General features: G+C 40.5%; 2 protein-coding genes across 3 annotated transcripts in view; one reads left to right on the forward strand and one right to left on the reverse strand.

Moving 5' to 3' along the window:
* nlgn2a (neuroligin 2a) overlaps positions 1-21,272 on the reverse strand; it is a 351,369-nt gene that overhangs the window by 58,274 nt on the left and 271,823 nt on the right. The gene's annotated exons all lie outside the window — the stretch shown is intronic.
* Positions 14,198-15,197, forward strand: LOC130556567 (uncharacterized). Its single transcript, XM_057337699.1, has one exon. The coding sequence runs from the start codon at positions 14,328-14,330 to the stop codon at positions 15,195-15,197; it is 870 nt and encodes a 289-aa protein (XP_057193682.1). The 5' UTR covers positions 14,198-14,327.

Consider the following 21,272-nt stretch of genomic DNA (forward strand, 5'->3'; position numbering starts at 1 on the left):
AGAATAACTGCTTTTCTAATAAAAAGTAAAGTCATTTATATTCAAATCAAGTTTATTTTATATACATCTAAAACACAAATTTAATATTATTGGTTTAAATTGTTTTCTTTTTGGTGCATTTATTGACACAACGGTGTAAGGAAGTTATAGGGGAGGGAGAGGAGTAAGAAGTAGGAAATGGATTTGAACTTGCATTTCCCACCTAAGCAGTGCATGTCTCAGATCATGCGCTTTACATCTACCCCGTCTTCAATCCTTGATATCCTTTGAACTTTTATTTGTGATACTTAAAAAAAAAAACTTGCTTGAGAGAGAAAAGCAATGCCTCACTTTCGATCAAATGTACCCTCAACCTCGCGAGTCCACTTGTGACGTAAACTAACCAAATCCAGTCAAATTCAAACAGCTATATACACAGGACAGACATATCTGGGCTTTCTGTTTTAAAGTGGTTTAAATGTGATTGCTGCATGTTGAATGCATGTCTCTTCACAAGACACCTCCGCACTGTGCGTTGTGGTGTGAAAATATACCCAGACGTGCATGTTTCTGACCGGTTTTCATGCACGGCTTGGTTTTTGCTATGCTGAAAAAAGGGAACAACAGGATTTGTCTTGTTTTTTGCATAACAGTCCTGTTGAATAAATATTCTAGGTTGTCAAGCTGGCTGTTCGGCACTGTTGGGTTAAGAAGAACCTTACACATACTTTTGACGTATCGGAACCCCAAATTAAATTAGCAATATAAAAAGACAACACCATTCTACCTTTTGTTTGTCTAGGCGGGTGAGACTGAAGACAAAAAATTGGACTCTTTTCTCTCTCGCTGACTCTCTCTTTTCGGTTGGTTCTCATATTTCTCTCTTCAACCAGGGATTAGTTGTAGTTTAATATCTGTTTTTGTTTCTCAACCTTTGCTTGAGATTTAAAAACATAAATTTCATTTATTTTATTTTGAGGTTTTACTGTTACTGTTAGACACAATGTATTATTCAGATACTTAAAAAACCAGTCACATCTTTTTGTTGGATTGTGTTGTGATTGTGTTGTATGTGAATTTTGCCTTAGCTCAGACTATTAATAGATCTACAGCTGTACAGCTGTATTGGCTTTTGCTTGGCTTGCTTGGTTTAAGATGATGACTCTCTTTTTCCTTGGGTTGCTTTTATCACCATAAATTCGCAATTCTAACATCCAGATATTTTTTTCATTAATACAGCTCATTCAAACACTTGTGATTTTTCTTATGGCATCACAGTTGGGCTGTTTTGTGCAAATTATATGATTGCCTTTTTTGGTGTAGTGTATCAACTTTTGGATTTTTTCACGTAAACCTCATTTTTTTTGTCAGTATGGGTTTAAATACAAACAGACGCGTCATGTCTGACACATACCTGATTCCTCCTCCTACGCATTCTTCCCTCCATTTTCCTCCCTGCTGAGTCTCTCAAGGTGGCAAAATAACATATTTTACACTGCAATCATTCCTTACTCTTACTGACGGTATAATTTTATTGTTTTGTCAAAAAATATCTCTTGTTTAGAGTAAAGCGCTTCTGAGACTTTCTATAGAGGCGCGCCGGAGGATGATGGGACTCGTCTCTTCACTCCATGGACTCGCCCATAGCCCCTATGGGGGCCGTTGTTTGGCCCCTACCGGATGTTATCAGGCTGAAACTCCTGCCCTCTTATATTGTACTTACGTAGAGCGCCCTCCATGTTTGTATTTTTGTGTCTAAATCCCCACCACTACCAAGGCAGCCGTTCCTAGTCCCATGTTTATAATCTTGTCTTGGGGTCTTTATCAATCACACTTATCTCCAACTCTGGTTCAGACGTGAATTCTGTTTTCCATGTTTTGTCTGTTCTTGTCTTTGTCTCAGTCTGCCTTGTCTTGTCCGTCTACCCCTTGGTGAGCACCTGGAGGTGCTCATTAAAGGGGGGGCTTCTGTCATGGCTCTGCTTCTTAGTCATGTCTTTCTTGGTCCTGTAGCAGAGCCATGGCAAAGCCTTTGGTTATGTGTGGAGAGAAACATATTATTGTCCTTTTGACAATAATATCGTTCTCTCCTAGTGTCTCGTCTCTGTTCCTGCCATGCTCGTTCGTTAATCTTTCCCTGAGTGTTTGATTCACACAATGATTGGAGTGCGTATCTTCTGCCTTGCATCTTACCTGCTTTCGTATTGCCTTGTATTCATCCTCTTTAGGAGTCATTGTCCTGTGTGTCGTTGTACTCCACACCGCTTGTTATGTATCCCTCGTTTCTATAACTACCCGTAGGTCATTTGGTCCTGTGCTGAGTATTACGAGGATCCGTACCTATTCGCTTGGATTACATGTGTAAACGTTTTAGTATGTTCTGTTTACTCGTCGAGTGTTCCTTCGTTCCTGATGCCTGTGATTCCCCGTCGTTCCGATGAGTGTGTGTGTTAAACATTATAAAATCTCGCCCCCATTCTTCGTGCGTGTGTTTGATTTAAGACGGTTTGGTCCGTGTCCGTTTCGCCACAGCGTTTAAAGTTTTCACGTATTCAGGAAATTTTCTTGTTTTCCGTTTTGTCCCTACGTACCTCTAGTAGTGGGAAGTCTTTTAAATTTTCAAAGGTTTTGGTTTTTCGTGTCAACCCACCACGTGTCGTAGGGCTAATATTTTGTTTGTTCTTTATTTATTAAAAAGTCTGGTCTGTTAACTTGCTCCTTTCACTGTCCTTTGCGTGCGTGCATTTGGGTTCTTCTGGTCTTCTCTGCTGTCTAAGGACATGTAACATACGTAGATTGTCGTTTAGATCAAGCTTCAACTAAAAATATAATTAATCATTTAAGAAAGAATTCAGAAAAGCATATAAGACAATAAGTTTTGTTATTTCAAATGAATTCTATGGTCACATTAAATCGTCAGATTGCTGTAGGGAAAATGTCATTAGAGCGTCTTAATTCAAAGTGACAACAACAGCCACAAATCCATATAATAAATGTCACAATCAACTGCTGAATCATTATTTAGTAGGAATAACTTGATATGTTTCCCTGCCATTCATTCTGATTAGCACGAGCGCTGTCACTCCTGTGCATGACTGCGTGTTCATCCTATTATTCATCCACAATATGTTTTAAATTAATAATAAAATAACTAATGCGTCTGAAAAACGACAAGAGCTTGTGACGGTGTTAATCATTAATATTTATTACTCATTTTACAATATCTAATCGACATAATAATATATAATACAACAAAAATCAAATAATTAACAATGAAGCATATATACTAAAAGCCAATAAGGTTAATATCAACCCATTCTCCAATTCAGTCATACATGGGAAAATGATACCTTCCATTTAATTAGAAAGAAACAAACAAAACTTCATTGCATAGATTCAACCAAATCTCAATGTCAAATCATCAAAATTCATTAATCAGCTTACACTGTTCCTATGTCAACTTCCGGGTCTGGGAAAATAACAGACAACCACTCTTTCCAAAAACAAATAAAACAAAAAGAAATAACATGAACACTAAATCCCAAATCATTTACCAAACAAGTTCTACTTTATCACATCAAAAATAACAAAAATAAACCCAATTCAAATAATGCACTGAACCAAAGTGAAACCACAAACGCTCTCACCACAATTTCTCTCCTCTCACGCAACCCCCTCTATATACACCCGTAAAGTAAACACTCAGCCTTATTACCTGCCATTTAGGGACTAACCTCATGACAACCGAAGGCAAACACAACCGCACATGTCAACCAAATGCGCAGACCTACACTCGTCACTTGGCACAAAGCGGAAGAGAGTGAAGAGAGAGAGAGCGAGCAACACAGGCCGATTCCCTTAAATAATTTCAACAGCGCCCCCACCAGCCTTAACGGGGGAATTGATGCTAATGCCTGCTCGATTTTGTTACAAGCTTCTAGGTACACTTTTGTTTCCTCGGAACTCAGAACAATGAATAACACAGCCGCACCAGGCTGAACTACAGTAACGTAACTCTATCTGCCCGTCGACGTCTTTCCGGGGCTGTCAAAACTACCGTCAACTCTCTATAACTTAGGTGCAGAAAAATCAAACAGCACATCATCATGAATGACACATTTCTGTGCGCAACAATATCATCATGATCGTTTTCTAAAGTATGCCGTCATTGGTGTGAAGTGCTTTCATTTTGCTGGAGGTAACGTAAACAACTAACGTTAGTTAACGAGGGGTGAACGCAGACAAAACTTTTTTAAAGTGGATGTGTGGAAATATTTTTCAGTTAAAAGTATGATTTAATTATCAATATAATCAATAAGTGTTTTCTTTCATTAAATCATTAAGCTGTGTGCTTTTATCATGTGCTTGCTATTTTACTCAGTGAAAAGTTACTGTGGCAAGCGGAGTGAGACAGGATAAGTGGGGGTTGGAACCATAAATTGTCTAACTAAGTCAGCACACACACACACATAAAGAGTCACACAGAAAAGAAATGTTATGAATCAATCCACTGCATATGTTTTAAGTATAATCATGAGTTGTGATGTGTTTTAATGAATCATAGGATTAAGAAACAACGCTACATAATTAAAAGCATTAGATGATTGAGTGTTTTCTTTTTACTAAAAGAATGTTAAGAATGTTGGTATGTTGTCCGGCCACAAGAAACTGTCTCTAGGGAACACTCCCCAAAAGAAACTGTCTCTAGAGAACATTCCTCAAAACTAGCGACTGACCACAGGATGTAAAACATGTGTTGTGAGAAGATGTTGTTTTGCAGGAACTAAGAAAAAAGGACGGAGTCAGATAAACTGGTTCACGGTGATTGGTTGCTAAGGAGCAATACTCCACAGAGAAAAAGGAAGAGTCAGAAGATGAGAACGACGTCAAATACTGAATAAATATGTGTGTTTTTTGAATAATCTGGGTTGTTGGCTTGTGGTGGAGTGTGGAGAGCGACTGACAACCCAAAGCTTTGTTACTTTTTACATCTGATAAATAAAACTTCTATATAACTTGGAGAAAAGTCTCTTTCAAATTTTTGAGCATGCAGGACTGCCTTTAAAGTCCAACAATGGGAAAGGGTCTTGTATCGCTCCCGCATCATATTAAGCTGCATTTATAAAAAAGAATGGCAAAAATGCAGATGTCATGTTAATGCACACACCTTGTAACGTTACTCTGCTTATGACGTTCACTCCAATGTGCTGCTGTGCTGAAGAATGCGCTAAATAACACAGCCTAAGGCCCGATTCACATTTCGCGTCTTTTCCGCGGGCATATTCGTTATTTTAAATGGGGGTGATGCGGTGCATTTTGAGATGAAAAAATCTCAATTTTTCAGAAAGCCGCAAGCGCACCGCAGGTCATGTGACAAGAACCAACCAGCCAATATAGACAAGCTCAATGAAAATGGAGACACAGATGATCACAGCATAAATAAATCTAGTAGCAGAGTTATTGCAAGGTATTTTCAGTGCATATAATCCATATATTCTTTGTTTATACCTCATTGTCTCAACGGCTATCGTGGCTCATGGTTGTTTAGCGACGACAGACGCCAGGAGAGCGTAAAGTCCAGGCACTTTGAAAAAAAAGGAGAACGCAGTGCAGCTCGCGTTTTAGGGCATTTTCACACGTGTGTATTGATTGCTTTGTTACGAAACCGGGGGTTAAATCGCTACAATATTTAAATTTATTTTAGTTCGGTTCGCATTCACAAGGCAATATTTCCAAACGGACCAAACTTTGTAATAAAAGTCACGTGTGAGTAAACTCTCATTCGATTGGTCAGAGTGCATCTGTTTATTTTCCGGCCGGTTACGTGAGTGATAATGAGCATCAGCTGCACGTTGTCTCGCGTATCTCACGGCGGAGCTCGGGAAGTATAAAATGAGGAGAAGGACGAGAGAGAACCGTACCTGGATTTTATGTTATGTTTTATGTTTATTTTTTTTGTGGCCCGGCAGTCGACTATGAGGGGAGCTGTCAGCACTTTACTTTCGTTTTGTTGTTTGTTTATTTTATTAAAAGTTTGGTTTAACATTCGCCGGTTCCTGCCTCCTTCCTTCCTTACTTTGAACATTGTTACAGGGAGCCATTAGCAAAACAATCCCTTTTGCGTCACGCAACTTTACATAATTACTAGGGATGGGAATCGTAGGGTACCTCCCGATACGATTCGATACGCGATACAGGGCTCACGATACCGATAATACCACAATGTGCCGATTCTGCGATAAGCGATATATCGCTTGGCAATTCTATAAAAATACATCACAACATCTGTAAATGAAGGGAAAAAATGATCTAATAGATGAGCATTTTTAGTGTGTTGCGACTGTCTGTCTTTAGGTTTGTTTATTCTTGCACTGTGAATCGCTGGTGACTCCACACGCGTCTGCCAAAACGGGGGTTTGCGGCGTGTCACGTCAAAGCGCTCACGCTATGAGGATCATCGCGCATTTCAACGCAAGTTTCGCCTCGGCTCGCCTAAAGTTGAACTTTATAAAAACTATTAAAGCTTTATGTAGCGAGGAAGGCGGGACGAGAGCTGTGGGGCAGGAAGGCAGGGCCGGTGGCGTGAGTGATAATGAGTATCAGCTGTGCGCGCACCGGTCCCGCATGCCTCACGGGGGAGCTAGTGAGCATAAGAGGACGAGCGACGGGACTGCCGACGAGAGAGGACCGGGCCCGGAAGTTGTTAAGTTTCGTGTTAAGTTTTGTTTATGTTTGTGTGGCCGGCAGTCGTCCGTGAGGGACTGCCAGCCTGTTTTAATGCTGGTTATTGTTTATTTATTTTTGATTAAATATTGTTGTGTGTCTCTGATTAAGGCACAATAGTCGTAGACATAGTTACTATAAGTACTTTATTACTAGGTGCTCTAACACGACGTGTGTCTGTTCATAACCACAAACGGATCCCCAGTACACTGACACCGGAAGCAGACAATGGGCTCGCTTTCTTAAAGGGCCCCGTACATTTATATATAACATATTGACATGATCATTCCCACAATGATCTACATCCTCTTCCTTTAGCTAAATGCTCCCTTAACAAAGTGAAACTTAAATGATTCATAATAAACAATTCTGTGTAAACACTTTGAATGACCAAACAGTGTGACTGCATAGTTATAACAGTTACAATTATTAACTGAGCAAATAGCACAAATCTTCAGGCATTCTCTTGTTACATGAAAACACAATAACAAAGTGCTCAATACACAATAACAAAGTGCTCAATACAACATACAGAGAAAACATAAACATAATGAACAGTATTAAACAGTCAAACCAATATCAATGTTTCTTTTAAATCTGCCAACATGAAAGTCATTTTCCATACCTTGGATTAGGTTTGCACATACGACCTGATCGTGTTATGTAAGGTGCATTACCGACTTCGGCAGCAGACTGTACTGAGTGCTTTGGCAAATCAACAGGTATCAATTGTGGTTGCGGAGGGTGTGTTTGCGTCATACGTGGTGTAGGATTCGAGGAGTCTTTTGCAGGTGTATTTGTACTCTGAGAGTCAATGTCTTCAGGGTTGTGCTGTGATGGAGGAGGAAGAATATGGCAACGATTCCTCCTGTATGTTCTCCCTTTGCACTGAACCGTGTAAGAATGAGGCTCTCTCTTCACCTCTTTCACCACGCCAAGATGATCATAGCCTTTGGGAGTCTGCATTCTTATGACTTGACCCATTTTCAGTGGCTGTAATGGGTGACTTGAAGCATCGTAATACCGCTTTTGGGTATTTCTCTTGTTGAGAAGACGTGCAGTGATTTGCTGAGTGTGTTTGTGAGCTGGCTCGAGCAACTTGGAGTGTATAGGGATAGTTGATCGAGTCTGTCGTGACATCAGACGCTCTGCAGGAGAACCTAATGTTGGGTCACGAGGGATGTTTCTCAAGTTCAGAAGGTTGAGATATACATCTGTTCCATCTCTGTGTGATTTCTCCATTAGTCCTTTTGCACTACGGACCGCTCTTTCTGCCAGACCGTTTGACTGTGCATATTCAGGACTACTAGTGACATGAGTGGAGTCCCATTGTTTGACAAAGTCCTTAAAACGTTGACTTGTGTACTGCCTAGCATTGTCTGAAATGAGCATGTGATGTGTGCCATGAACTGAGAAATGTTTCTTTAGTTTCTTGATCACAGTGCAAGATGTTGTGTCATGCAGTAAGTCGATTTCATACCAACCAGAGTAAGAGTCCACTAGCACTTGGTAGTGTTGACCGCGCCATTCGAACATATCCGTTGCTACTGTGGACCAGGGAAGATCTGGAACTGGGTACAGCTTGAGTGGCTCCCTCTGCTGGTGAGGCTTTGTGCTGTTGCAAACTGAACATGAAAGTACTTCTGCTGTGATGTCGGCTGTCATTGCTGGCCAGAAAATGATACCTCTAGCTCTTTGTTTAGTAGCTTCCAGACCAGGGTGGCCTCTGTGGACTATGCTGATGTACTCTTTCCGCAAAGAGCGAGGGATGACTGTTTTGTGGCCCTTCATCACTATTCCATTATCCAGAGTTACCTCATCTCTGTAGGGAAAGAATGGACGCACAACTGGCGTAACACTGTGTTCTTTGGCTGGCCATCCGCTTTGAATTACAGAACTGAGAGTCTGTAGTACTTCATCTTCCGCTGTGTGTTTTCGGAGTTCCTCCAGACGAGCAGTAGAAATATAGCTAACACTCATGACTTCGAATGAGTCGTTTTCCACGGCTGGAGGGGTTTCTGCGTTTGGAACTCGAGACAAGGTGTCGGCAATATACATCTGTTTGCCCTTTTTGTACACCAGAGTGATGTCGTAGCGCTGTAATTGAAGCAACATCCTCTGTAATCGCGCAGGTGCTGTATGGATGGGTTTCTTCAAAATTGTCACCAGAGGCTGGTGATCAGTTTCGACGATCGTTGGTTTCCCATACACATAGTCTCTGAACTTAGTACAAGCAAATACAACAGCCAGCAGCTCCTTTTCTATCTGCGCGTACCGCATCTCTGTGTCTGTAAGCGTGCGAGATGAGTATGCAACTGGTTTGCAATCTTGTAAGCATGCGGCACCGAGGCCATAGCCTGAGGCATCGCAGGTTAAGGTAACTGGCTTCTTCACATCGTAGTATGCCAATACAGGCGGGTTGGACAGGCATGACTTAAGGATGTTGAACGCATGTTGGTGCTGCTGATACCAGCACCATGCTGTCTCTCTGTGCATCAGTTTCCTGAGGGGTGCGGCAATATCACTCAAATTCGGGATAAACTTCCCCAGGTAGTTTGCCATTCCCAAAAAACCTCTGTAGTCCAGGGACATCCTTGGGGGCTGGCATCTCTGAGATAGCTTTCGTTTTCGCAGGGTCTGCTTTTAGACCATCACTTGTGAAAATGTGCCCCACATAACTGACCTGGTTCAGACGAAACTTGCATTTTGTAGGGTTTAACTTGAGGTTGATTTCTCGTGCTCGGTTCAGCACCTTCTTTAGGTTGGCGTCGTGTTCAGCAGCATTGCTACCTCCTATAATGATATCATCGACGATGACTGCGCAGGGGTACCCTGAGAACAACTGTTCCATGGTGCGCTGAAACACTTCACTTGCAGCATTTATACCAATGGGCATACAAAGGAATCTGTAGCGCCCAAATGGTGTGCTGAATGTGGTCTTCATGGAAGATTTATGGTGAAGGCGTATCTGCCAGAAAGAATTCTTTGCATCCAGGACAGAAAACACCGTCGCTCCTGACATCCGGGATGCCACCTCTTCTACACTACGCATCGGGTGATGAGGTCTTTTTAGAGCAGTATTGAGATCTTTTGGATTGATGCATAGCCTGATTTCCTGTTTGTCCTTCTTGTGTGTGACCACCATGGACGAAACCCAGTCTGAAGGCTCTGATACTGCAGTTATAACACAAACTGTGCATACGATCTAGCTCTGCTTTTACACAGTCCTGCATTGCCAGGGGGATACGATGAGTGGGACGAACTACAGGTTGCACGCCGGGGTCCACCGTCATGGAATATGTGACTGGAAGTTCTCCTAGCTCATCTGTGAACAAGTCTTTGTATTCAGCAAGAATTTCTTCAGTGCCGCTCTTCATGTTGACAAGATGTACTTGCGGACTAATTGTGACAATTCCCATGTCCAAACATGCACAAAATCCTAACAACAGCTGGACATCTTGATCCACCAAGTAGAATTGGAGTGAATGATTTTGTCCATTTAAACTACACATCAACGTTGCCAAGCCTTCGGTTTCGATTTTGCTTCCTCCATAAGATACAAGGTTGGGTGTCTGCGATTGTCTGACTGGTCGCTCACCACTAGAAATTCATTTGAATATCTTTTTAGGCATTACGTAACATTTCGCCCCTGTGTCGACTTTCACCTCTACTGGAATAGCATTTATATGTAAGGTGACAAATCCTTCTTCCAGTGCGGACGCCAGAGGGTTAACAATGTTGACACACTTGTCAGGTTAAATACCATCGACGTAAAAAGTGTCGTCATGGCTGGAGGGTTCTTCCACTTCAAGTTCATGAACTGACTTTCTGTGGTTGTATTTCTTTTGATTGAATTGACAGCTTACTTTGCAACTTTTGCTGAAATTATTCATTTTATTACAGTTATGACACTGTTGTCCGAAAGCTGGGCATCTCTCTCTCTTTGCTGCATGCTTCCTTCCACAGTTTCTGCAATTGGTTATGACTTGTAAATCTCGTTGCTCTTTTTGAAGAGTTTGCCTTGTTTGTTGGCGTCTCTTACTGGAAATCGCTTGTACTGCATCTACATTAGTGACTGTCTGTGGTGTGGCCAACGTTTTACTGTTTTCCTCCATCATCTCGTGTATGCGACAAATTGAAATGGCTTTAGCGAGCATTAGGTCGCTGTCCCTTAACAATGATTTCCTTAAACTTTCTCTGTTAACGCCACATACTATCCTGTCACAGATCAGCTCATCTGTCAGCTCTCCAAAATGACAACTTTTAGCCTTAATCCTGAGATCACTAATAAATGTCTCGATACTCTCACCTTGTCTCTGGTTTCTTGAATGGAACTTTTGCCTTTCCATTGTTTTATTTTGTTGAGGGTTGCAGATTTCACGAAACTTCTGTTTCAGACACTCGGGATCTTCTCTTGACTCGGCAGGGGACAAGATTCGTCCGTTCTCACCGGGTTCACGTATCTCCGCTGCACAGACGAACGAGCGCTCCCGCTCTATGGCTTCGGATCCTGCGAGATTTAGGAGTATATAAGCAATGAAAATGTCGTAATCCTGCTCGAAAATCTGCCAATTGTCGGCAATATTTCCATCAAAACTGAGCGGGTCGGGTCTTCGGAAACAATCCATGGTGAACACCATGGTGAAGTTAGCAGCAACACGTGCGTGTATCACCTTTTCGAACAGCCCAGTTCAATTTTCTATGCAAAATGGTTCACGCAGGCGTAAAGTCCATCTTCTGACACAATGTTGTGCGTCTCTGATTAAGGCACAATAGTTGTAGACATAGTTACTATAAGTACTTTATTACTAGGTGCTCTAACACGACGCATGTGTGTTCGTAACCACAAACGGATCCCCAGTACACTGACCCCGGAAGCAGACAACGGGCTCACTTTCTTAAAGGGCCCCGTACATTTATATATAACATATTGACATGATTATTCCCACAGTGATCTACAAATATGTTTAAATGTTTGCCGGTTCCCGCCTCCTTCCTTCCCTTCTATTGAACTTTGCTACAACAATCTGACTTCTGAAACACGTGAGAATGAGCTTTTTTAATATGCACGCGCAGATACCTGTACCCCTGTACGAGCACTGCGGGTGAGAGAGAAAGCGCCGGACTGGAGCGAATCACGAAACTACAGACTGAAATAAGGTGAAAAGAGTATCCCCAACTTGCAGAGCGCCGAGTTAACCACGTCTACTTATTTACATTCACTACGAAATCCAAAGTGCACCCAAACTTTTGATTTAAAAGACGCTGGCGCATCTCTAATTTGTTGTTGGTCCGCCATTATGCTCGTATTTCTTCTCCGCTGTGAATTACAATTTCCATTCATCTGACCATCCGTAATCTGGGAGCGTCACCACAAGAAATATGTGGGTACTGCCATTCTGGTAAGCACAGTGTAGGTATGAATTTAGATCTTTTGTATTTGAAAAAAAAATCGATACTTTATGCCAGAGTATCGATAATGTCTCGCGGGCTGAAATGTCACGATAAATCGCCATATCGATTTTTTTTCCCACCCCTAATAATTACCCATCATACATTGTGATACAGTCTGGTTCGTTGGTCCGTTGGGTCCGATGGCTTTCACACGTCTACCGAACCGCTCCAGAGTTCGTTTGCAATCGGGTCGAGACCACCTTGTTCAGGCGGTCTCGGAGCGATTGTTTTGGGGCGGATCCTAGCGCGATTGCTGTGTTCACATATGCCTAAACGAATCGAACCAAGAGAGAAAACGCACCAGGTTCCGAAACAAACCCTTATGTGTGAAAACGCCCTTAGACGCGAAATGTGAATCGGGCCACGCCATTTTCATAATAATAGTTTTAAAGGGGACTATAAAGCGATCTCGAATTCTTGTACAGATTACATTATTACTCACAATATTTTAGTTTTAAGGTAGAACTTTAGAGGGGCTTTAGCTCCCCTAAAAAGGGCATAGCAACGCCACTGTCAACCATACTGTTGCCATTCAACTGGACTACATTACCCATAAACCATTGCCCGGATTTATTATCCATCATTACGTTCACTTGTGTCCTGTTAACTGTTGTTTGTCTGCTTATTTACACCCGGTTTTCTCATTCATTCATTGCCAAGTCTTGTATCGCGTCATACTGCAATTCCTAGCATTTTCTGTCTGGTTTTTGTCTTGCATTGATGTCTTTTGGATCACACTGTTTGCCTTTGTCTTGTGGATTTGTTTGCTGTGTTTGGACTTATGCCTGTGTTTTGGATTTTGTCTTTGGATTATCCCTTTTTAATAAACTGCATTTGGATCCTCATCCTTGTGTCTTCGTGCATTTCATGACATACTTAACTTATTGAGCAGTAACTGTGCTAATGCCAGTACAGAGACCACCAGTTTCTTCTCACTTGACCATCTATGTTGTAAAAAGTAGTATATTTCAATATGAAAGTAAGTGAACCGTGAAGTTTGAGTTAGACAGATGTATTTATTCAAAGTAATCTTTTTTTGTTTACACTGTAAAAACGGCAATTAATTACATGTTGGAAGGGCAAAAATATACAAGTTATATTCTTGTTCAGGCTTAGTTAGCAAGACATATTATTTTAAGTTAGCATAAATATATTTTAAAAACATTAAATGAAGGGTTATTTTCAAATCCAGTCAACATTCAGAATGGCGAACGTTGGCTGAACTAATTAAGACAAAGCTAGTCCATATATGGACTTAAGACAGCTATAATTTAGCCTATATTTCATGCATTGCGCATTGTTCAGGCGAGAATGTATCTGTTTTAAGTTCAAATATGCGGTCGGTTAATAAAGATAGCATATATTTGAAAATTTGCTCAGACACTTTCGGAGAGTGAGCTCCAGGCGATCACCGGGCGTTCAGTGCTCATGTACCCCGCCTAACGCAGCCTCACCTCGGACAAGTGCTTCTGAAATTTATCGCTGGCTCTGATGTCTCTGTGGTGCTTAAACATGGGATTTAATTCATTTTGGCTATATCTAAAGGGCAATCTTTGGTCTTATAAATCTATCATTTGCCCCTGGGCAAATCATTTTGACTTAGGGCAAAGTTAACATTCATAACTTATCTTTTCTTTAACTTTAGTCTGAAGGAGCGGATGGAGAAATAGACCCCAATATACCACAATTGAAATAAACCTTCTTCTGAATATATATATTTAGATGAATATTTAGGAGAACATATATGTGTGTGTACGTTGTGTGAGAGTGTACAGCATATGCATATGCTATTGGCTCAAGTTGCGCTAGCAAAGTTGATGTATTTAGTCGGAATGATCACTGCTCATTCGGGATCAATCCGCACATAGCTACCGGAGTCACTTTCCGCCGGTTTCAGGCAGCCGTTTTCTCAAGTTCACGTCAGGTAAATGGCATAAATAAATGTTAATTTTTTATCTAAATTACAGTTTTTTTCAACTGCTTACACACATTTTCAAAAAGTTGCCTCTTTTTTTCAAAACTTTACACACAAATCTTTCTGTTCACACTGTAGAATATCATCTTGCCTCTGGTTTGTCTTGTGTGCTAACTGTTTCTCTTTTTAAGCGAGTATACTACGATCCATCGAGCAACCTTGGTAAGTTGGAATTGCACTTCAAATCCGGTGAGTTATGGCTTCTATTCCTATTATTGTTACTTGCACCTCATGTCATATGTTTAGCTTAGCCTTCTCTGTCAGCTGCGAGGGCTTTATATGCGATAAATGCAGGGAAATAGTTAGGCTGACAGAGAAGATCTTAGAATTAGAGTCTCGCATCCAATCTTTATCTGAGGATAGTAAGAGTTTAACGACGATAGAAAACACTTTGGATGCGAGCAACATTAGCGCACACAGCTCGGTTCCGGTTGAAAATCCTCCGCAGCTGGGAAACTTCGTGACTGTGAGACGGCGTAGTCGCAGGACAAAACATCACTCGACCGTTCCGATTACAGTCTCGAACAGGTTTGCCCCGCTCAGTGACGCACCGACTGAGAAACCTGCTGAAAGTGCCCTAGTTATCGGTGATTCTATTGTTCGGAACGTTAACATAGAGGCACCAGCCACCATAGTCAAATGTTTACCGGGAGCCAGAGCGCCTGACATCAAGTCAAATTTAAATGTGCTGGCTAAGGCTAATCGTAAATTCAGTAAGATTGTCATTCACGTCGGCACAAATGATGTTCGACTCCGTCAATCGGAGATCACAAAAGATAACATTAAAGAGGTGTGTGAGCTCGCAAGCATGATGTCAGACACTGTAATATTCTCTGGCCCCCTCAATGCTTATCGTGGTGATGAGATTTATAGCAGATTATCATCACTAAATGGCTGGTTGTCTGAGTGGTGCCTGCAGAATGATATAGTTTTTATAAATAACTGGAAGAGTTTTGAGGGCAGACCTGACCTGTTGAAACGAGATGGTCTCCATCCCTCCTGGGCTGGGACTTCCATCCTGTCTAGAAATATGGCAAAAAGTCTTAATGCTAATGCTAAAACTTGACTCGCTGGGGCCCAGGTCAGGGAGCAGACAGTATGGCTTAACCAACTGTCTGCTGCCGTCTCACGTCGCAGAATACACAAAATGTACAACATGTAGTAATCCGTTCTCCCAAACATCACAAAATAGAGCTGTGTCTGTCCCCCGGATTAGCAAACATAAAATAATGCGTAAACCTCTTGAAAGTAATTTAATAAACGTTAAACAAACTAAACATGAACAAAATACAGATAATCAACTGTTACGACTCGGATTGCTAAATATTAGATCTCTCTCTAATAAAGCACTTTTTGTTAACGATATGATAACAGATCATAAAATAGACATGCTCTGTTTGACAGAAACATGGCTAAAACCAGATGATTATATTGCTTTAAATGAATCTGTCCCCCAAGATTATTATTATAAACACGAGCCTCGTCTAAAAGGCAGAGGGGGAGGTGTCGCAGCACTTTACAATAACTCTCTTAGCATTTCCCAGAAGTCGAACTCTAAATATAATTCTTTTGAAGTCATGGTTCTTCATGTTTCAACACCTAATACTAAAGATAAAACTACTTTTTAAATTGATTCTAGCTATTGTATATAGGCCTCCAGGGCACCACACAGATTTTATTAAAGAATTTGGTGGGTTCTTATCAGAACTAGTACTGGCCGCAGATAGACTCCTTGTCGTTGGTGACTTTAACATCCACGTAGATAACGTTACAGATGCCTTAGGAATGGCTTTCAAAGACACTCTTAACTCCATGGGCTTAGTCAACATGTGTCAGGACCCACTCACCTTCGTAATCATACTTTAGATTTAATACTGTTCTTACGGTATAAATGTGGACGAGTTAAAATCCTTCAGCAGAGTGAAGACATTTCGATCATTATCTGGTATTATGTTTGCTTCACTGGCCTACGGCTGCAAATAAAACTCATTGTTACAAATATGGTAGAACAATAACTTCAACTACCAAAGATGCGTTTCTCGATAATCTGCCCGAATTGTCTCAAATCATGAGAAATAACGTTGAAGATCTTGACATTACCACTGAAATTTTAATTCCACCTTCTCGGTAACGCTAGACAAAGTTGCTCCCTACGTTTAAAGAAGATTAAAAATGGCAGCCCCACACCGTGGTATAATGAACACACTCAGGCTCTAAAGAAAGCGGCCCGAAAAATGGAGCGCAACTTTAAGAAAACTAAATTAGAGGTATTTCGTACAGCATGGAAGGATAGTATTCGAAAATACAGGAAAGCCCTAAAAACTTCTAGATCCGCCTACTTTTCATCACTAATAGAAGAAAACCAGCACAACCCTAGGTTTTTATTTAACACGGTGGCTAAATTAACAAAAAATAAATCGTCAGTGACTTCTGATCCTGTATATCAGCATAGCAGTGATGAATTTATGAACTACTTCACATATAAAATCCAAGATATTAGAGAAAAAATTATAACAATGCAATCAGAAGTGAAACCCGCTGAACAAACTAACTACAGCGCCCTTAAGGAGAAAATGCAATTATTTTATACCGTAGATCAAGATGAGCTGTCTAAAATTATTAGATCATCTAAATCAACAACATGCATACTAGACCCTATACCTACAAATCTACTGAAAGAGATGCTCCCAGAAATTATAGATCCTCTTCTTGGTATTATTAACTCATCTCTGACATTAGGACATGTGCCTAAAGCATATAAGGTGGCTGTTATAAGGCCCCTTGTCAAAAAACCCCAACTCGACCCTAGAGAACTAAGGAACTACAGGCCTATATCGAATCTACCTTTCATATCTAAAGTTCTGGAAAAAGTAGTTTCAACTCAATTATGCTCCTTCCTCCAAAGGAATGACATCAATGAAGAATTCCAGTCTGGATTTAGAGCATGTCACAGTACAGAGACTGCTTTGATCAGAGTTACAAATGATCTGCTATTGGCGTCTGACCGAGGTTGTATCTCGTTATTGGTGCTGCTAGACCTTAGTGCTGCATTCGATACCATTGACCACAGCACACTCCTACATAGACTCGAAAATTATGTCGGCATTAAGGGAATAGCTTTGAAATGGTTTAAATCTTATTTATCCGACCGTTTTCAATTTGTAGCAATAAACAATGAGGTGTCACGCAAATCGCAAGTCCAGTACGGTGTACCACAGGGCTCAGTCTTAGGGCCTCTGCTCTTCGCATTATACATGCTACCTCTAGGAGATATAATAAAGCGACACGGAGTTAGCTTTCACTGTTATGCTGATGATACTCAACTTTATATTTCCTCGAAGCCTCATGAAACACAGCAGTTCCATCGAATAATGGAATGCATAGTCGATATAAAAAACTGGATGAGTAACAACTTTTTATTACTGAACTCGGACAAAACGGAAGTGTTACTTATTGGACCGAAAACTGCTATAAGTAACAACCAAGAATACTGTTTAACTATTGACGGATGTTCCATAAAACCCTCGTCGTCAGCAAAGAATCTTGGCGTTCTATTCGATAGTAATCTGTCATTTGAGAGCCACGTCGCCAACACCTGTAAAATTGCGTTTTTCCATTTTAAGAATATATCTAAACTACGTCATATGCTGTCAATCTCAGATGCAGAGAAGTTAATTCATGCATTCATGACATCAAGACTAGATTACTGTAATGCACTGTTAGGTGGTTGCCCTGCAGGCTTATTACAAAAACTCCAATTGGTCCAAAACGCGGCAGCTCGAGTTCTTACACGTACAAAAAAGTATGAACATATTAGCCCGGTTCTGTCAACCTTGCACTGGTTACCTATAAAGCATCGCGTTAACTTTAAAATCTTGCTTATTACCTATAAAGCCTACATGGTTTAGCTCCTCATACTTGAATGAACTCCTTTTGTATTACAGTCCTTCACGTGCATTACGCTCTCAGGCGTCCTGTCAGTTGGTAATACCTAGAATTTCAAAATCAAGTGCAGGTGGTAGATCCTTTTCCTATCTAGCGCCTAAACTTTGGAATAGTCTTCCCTGCACTGTCCGGGAGGCAGACACACTCTGTCAGTTTAAATCTAGACTAAAGACGCATCTTTTTAATCTTGCATACACTACCTTCCATAATATAAATCTCTAGAGGGTTTAGGCTGCATTAGTTAGATCAACCGGAACCAAAAACACAACTGATGTACTTGTTGCATCAAAGAGTCAGAACAGTACTCTACTCTCAGCCAGTCTTGTCTCATTGTTCCAAGGTTACCACAGCGAGCAGGATGCAGTTCATGGCCTGACCTGATGGTAGAGCGGAGAATGGGAAGTGGGGACCTGACAAGAGCTGAGATGATAGAGCTGGATAAAGAAGGACGCGGTCTCTTGACATGTTTCACCACAAAATCTTCAAATGCTATTAGATTATTAATGATAATCTTAAACTATAATTTATTTTATTATTAAGTTTATTTATTTTATTTAGCCTTGTTGTGCAAGTTCTCTGGAGCTTGTGCAGAGGCAGCAGCTTTTGCCAGAGGGGAACTGGAATCCCCTGGTTGGGCCTGGGTTCTCCTGAGGTTTTTTTTCTCGATTAGAGTTTTGGGTTCCTCGCCACCGTTTGCATACTGTTTTTGCACTATCTGCCTGACCGGGGGGGCTGCTTTAGAATTTTAAAGTTTTACTTAATTAATATTGCATATAGGAATTTATTATCTGTTATATTTGACCTGTGCTTCTCTCTCCTTTATCCTAAATTCCTAAATGTGTGCTCTCACTGAGCGTGTGTGTGTGTGCGTACTTGTCTGTGTACGTACGTGTGTGTGTGTGTGTGTGTGTGTGTGTGCGTGCGCATCCGTGTGTGTGTGTGTCTCTGTGTCTGTGTGTGTTGGTGCGTGTGCGTGTTGTGTGTGTGGAGTGTTTTGTGTGTGGGTGTGTCTGTCTTCTGTGTTTTCAACCTTTTCTTGTTTTTGCAGGTACAACTTTGATTGTTTTGCTTGTAGTCAATGTGTCTCATGTACAGCTGCTTTGTAACAATGAAAATTGTAAAAGCGCTATATAAATAAAGTTGAGTAAACACAAATCCAAGAATTGCACACACAAAATGCAAAATGCCTCACATCTCTTTCAAAATGAAGCACTACATTAAAAATATCACAAACACATTTCAAAAGCAAACATTTGTCTTCTATTGCAAACACTTTTACCGTAATGTTATATTTTGGGATATATCATATACACACAGTTATTCAAAACCTAAAGCTCTTCGTTCATGAGCTCCTCGGTACATTTCTGTACAAGATTGAAAGAAATTGGCAGAGAGATGTTTAAAATTCACTGTAAAAACAAAAGCTAGATTGAAACCAAACTTTTTATTTCTTGTGTTTATTTATGTTTTTGCTGGTTGTGAATACAGTATTACTGTACACGGTATGGGAAAAAAATTCTGGAGGACACAGTGTATTGTTGAGGGACTCACAGCATTTATGTTCGCAAAAATTGTGGCATCATTAAGCATATGGTTGCGTATATTTCACGAATTCTAAAAGCATTATTGGCCAAAACCAAATTCACGATAGCCGTCTCTTGCTCTTCAGTGAACATGTGACCTCGCCCACCATGAAACCTTCGCCTTTCCACTCTGTAGAAGATTCAGGAACAGTGTGAGTGTGTGCCATAAACTGTAACATAATATACTATTTTATACAATATGGTCAGAATGTCTTCTTACAGTTGGCTGTACTGCTGTACAGTGTGATACCTCACCAGACTGTGACCAATGCAGTGCACCGTAGTAAATGAATGCAAGGGTACTACTGTAAAATACTGTATATGTATTATAGCCTACTGTTTGTGTACATAACAGTAGATTGTTACATACCTGTTCTCATTTCTAAAGGTTCGAATTATACCTGCCATTGTAAATCGACTCAAATTGGGCTGGACTCTCTGTACAGCCTCTCTTGTTGTTACAGTAAACCGTGGTTTATCACATGATCAATGACTGTAGCCCTGATCTCATTCGAGACCACACTTCTTGTTCCTCGTCTTCCTCCTCTTCTTCCAACTCGTCCTCTAATTCGAACTCTGCCTCTCCTCTGGCTCTCCCTCCAACTCCCCTTACTCTGTCTACATTGTTAGCATCCATTGTTCAAAACCTATAACTTGACCCTTGGCCTATTTATAGGCCTCTTCTAAAGTCATGATTGGTTGGTGTTAAATAAAGCAAAGAGTGTTTGCACATGTGAGGAGTTAGTGTGAGGCACTGAGGAATTAGTGTGGCATTTTGATTGGTTGTGTTTGAAAAAGGAAATCAATATACTTCCTGTAAGATTTTTGTGTGTTACATAGAGAATTGTGTGTTGTGTTTTGCAAAAAGTGTTTTATGAAACTGAAAACTGAGTCAAAAGGTCGAGAATTAGTGTATGGTTTTGCCTATTTGGTGTGTGGTTCTGTTGTTTGAGTGTCAGGTTTCAGAAATTGTGTGACAAGTAAACATTTTGTGTGTAAGCAGTTGAAAAAAACTGTAATTGACAAAGATGCAAATATTTCATGTTTTTGTGAAGATATGGGTGTGTTATATGGTATGTGTCTGAGGGAAAGTAAAGCTTTTAGTTAAGAGATAACGTTAGGCCTAAGTGTTTACGTTGTATGTCTGACGGAAATTAAATTTTAGTCAATTGAAGAAAGTCTTTCACCCTGCTATTTAATAACACGCAATGTTTAAATCTGTATAATGAAGGCTTTAAATATAATTTTGGCGTGTTGCATGATATATATTTTTTAAGTTAAGATATGCATGTGCTTTTTCTCTCATAAGTCAAGTTGTGTACGTTATGTTGCTGTATGGTGCTCCATTTCGATACGACTGACTGAAATCTATTAAACTTATTGTTAAAATAGTAATAAGTTATATTAGGATGACGTGGGCTTGTTTTGTTTGTTTTTGCCAGCGCAGTTTATTCAACTAAGATGGCATTAGGTTGAGTAATTTATTTGAGAACTTGGGTGAATTATTCCTTCATATTTTCCTCGGTTTTCCAATGTTATTTCCAGGTCTATGCAGAATTTAAAAGAATCACTGGAGGAATCTGCACTCAACTTTCCACAAAGCCTTAGAAGTC

This window comes from Triplophysa rosa, linkage group LG1 (assembly GCF_024868665.1).
Source record: "Triplophysa rosa linkage group LG1, Trosa_1v2, whole genome shotgun sequence".
Lineage (NCBI taxonomy): Eukaryota > Metazoa > Chordata > Actinopteri > Cypriniformes > Nemacheilidae > Triplophysa > Triplophysa rosa.